This window comes from Mandrillus leucophaeus, unplaced genomic scaffold (assembly GCF_000951045.1).
Source record: "Mandrillus leucophaeus isolate KB7577 unplaced genomic scaffold, Mleu.le_1.0 Scaffold65, whole genome shotgun sequence".
Taxonomy (NCBI): Eukaryota; Metazoa; Chordata; class Mammalia; order Primates; family Cercopithecidae; genus Mandrillus; species Mandrillus leucophaeus.
In genome coordinates, this window is record NW_012107030.1 from 2877837 (window position 1) to 2879525 (window position 1689).

Sequence of the window (1689 nt, forward strand, 5' to 3'; positions counted from 1 at the left end):
CTTACTTCAATTTCATCATTACACGTTGTATACATTTATCAAAATATCAGGTATATACCCCCATTAATATGTACAATTGTTATGCATCCATTAAAAAATAAAGATACAAAAGTAATAAAATCAAAAAGAAAGATATGGCCAGGCACAGTGGCTTACGCCTATAATTTCAGCACTTTGGGAGGCCGAGGCAGGCAAACACCTTGAGCTCAGGAGTTTGAGAAAAGCCTGGGCAACCTGGCAAAACTTCATCTCTACAAAAAATAGAAATATTAGCTGGGAGTGGTGGTACACGCCTTTCATCCCAGCTACTCAGGAGGCTGAAGTGGGAGGATCACTTGAGCCCAGGAGGTTGAAGCTGCAGTGAGCCGTGTTCATTCACAACACAGCACTCCAGCCTGAGCGACAGAATGAGACCCTGTCTCAAAAAAAAAAAAGATATGCGCCAAACTGGCTGATTTCTGCATGCTATGGCTGCTGTGGCAGGGAATTCTAATAACTGTGTTTCTTTCTTCATCATTCTAAAGAATGATGCTAAAATGGAGAGGACTAAAGCAGACCTCAGTTCTAAACAAACTATACACACCGTCAGGAATTTCATCAAGGTTATCGTCAATTCCACGCTTTACAACCCTGGGCCTTGTCTGTCCATCTTGCGTGGTCCCCCATTCATCTGGCACTGAGGACGGCTGGAACTGAACAATAACCTTCAAGATGCAACAGAATTATGACAAAGCTCATTAACAAATTCTTTTCCACTACAGGCTAAGTAGTTTAATACATAATAAGCTACACCTCAGAGTATAGAGACTTATAAATTATGAGTACTGTTCCCCCAAAACAAACTTTAAAGGAGTCTTGCTAGTGTTCACTAACCACCAAAATTAAGCAAATCGATATCTTTCCAATGCTTATGTTGAAAATTATACAATTAAATTAGAAATACTACACCTTGATTTAAAAACTTATAACACAGGCCAGGTATGGTGGCTCATACCTGTAATGCCAGCACTTTGAGAGGCTGAGGTGGGAGGATCACTTGAGCCCAGGAGCTCAAGACAAGCCTGAGCAATATGGTGAGACCCCGTCTCCACAAAAAATTTAAAAATTAGCCAGGCATGGTGGTGCATGCCTATGGTCCTAGCTTCTCAGGAGGCCAAGGCAGAGGGATCACTTGAGCCCAGGAGGTCAAAGCTGCAATGAGCTGTGTTTGCACTACTGCACTCTGGCCTGAGCAACAGAGCAAAATCCTGTCTCGAAAAAAAACCAAAAATAAACAAAAAGAAAAGCTAAATAAAACTCCAGGTTTACACAAAAGAAATCAAGGACAGACCCGGTGCAGTGGCTCATGCCCATAATCCCAACACTTTGAGAGGCCAAGGTAGGAGGACCACTTGAGCTCAGGAGTTCCAGAGCAGCCTAGACAACAAAGTTAGAGACCCCGTCTCTACAAAAAATAATAATAATAAAATAAAAACAAAAAAAGAAATCAAGGACAAGTAACCCGCAATTGAGGAGTCTGTCTTATAAAAACATGTAAAGCAAAATCCTTTAAATACTAAGATTTCCAATTAAAATAAAATTTCAATTTCAACGACAAAAACATAATGACAAAACCCTACCACGTTTTAGGAAATACATTCTGTTAAACCAACTGTATTAAATTCAGCCCTATACCACATAGAAAATTTT

General features: G+C 40.1%; 1 protein-coding gene across 2 annotated transcripts in view; it reads right to left on the minus strand.

Annotated features, from left to right (window-relative positions):
• SEC23IP (SEC23 interacting protein) overlaps positions 1-1689 on the minus strand; it is a 52936-nt gene that overhangs the window by 29510 nt on the left and 21737 nt on the right. For both annotated transcript variants that reach the window (XM_012001077.1, XM_012001078.1), the window contains one exon: positions 584-704. In XM_012001077.1, coding sequence (XP_011856467.1) covers positions 584-704 — 121 coding nt within the window. The remainder of the gene's footprint in view (positions 1-583; positions 705-1689) is intronic.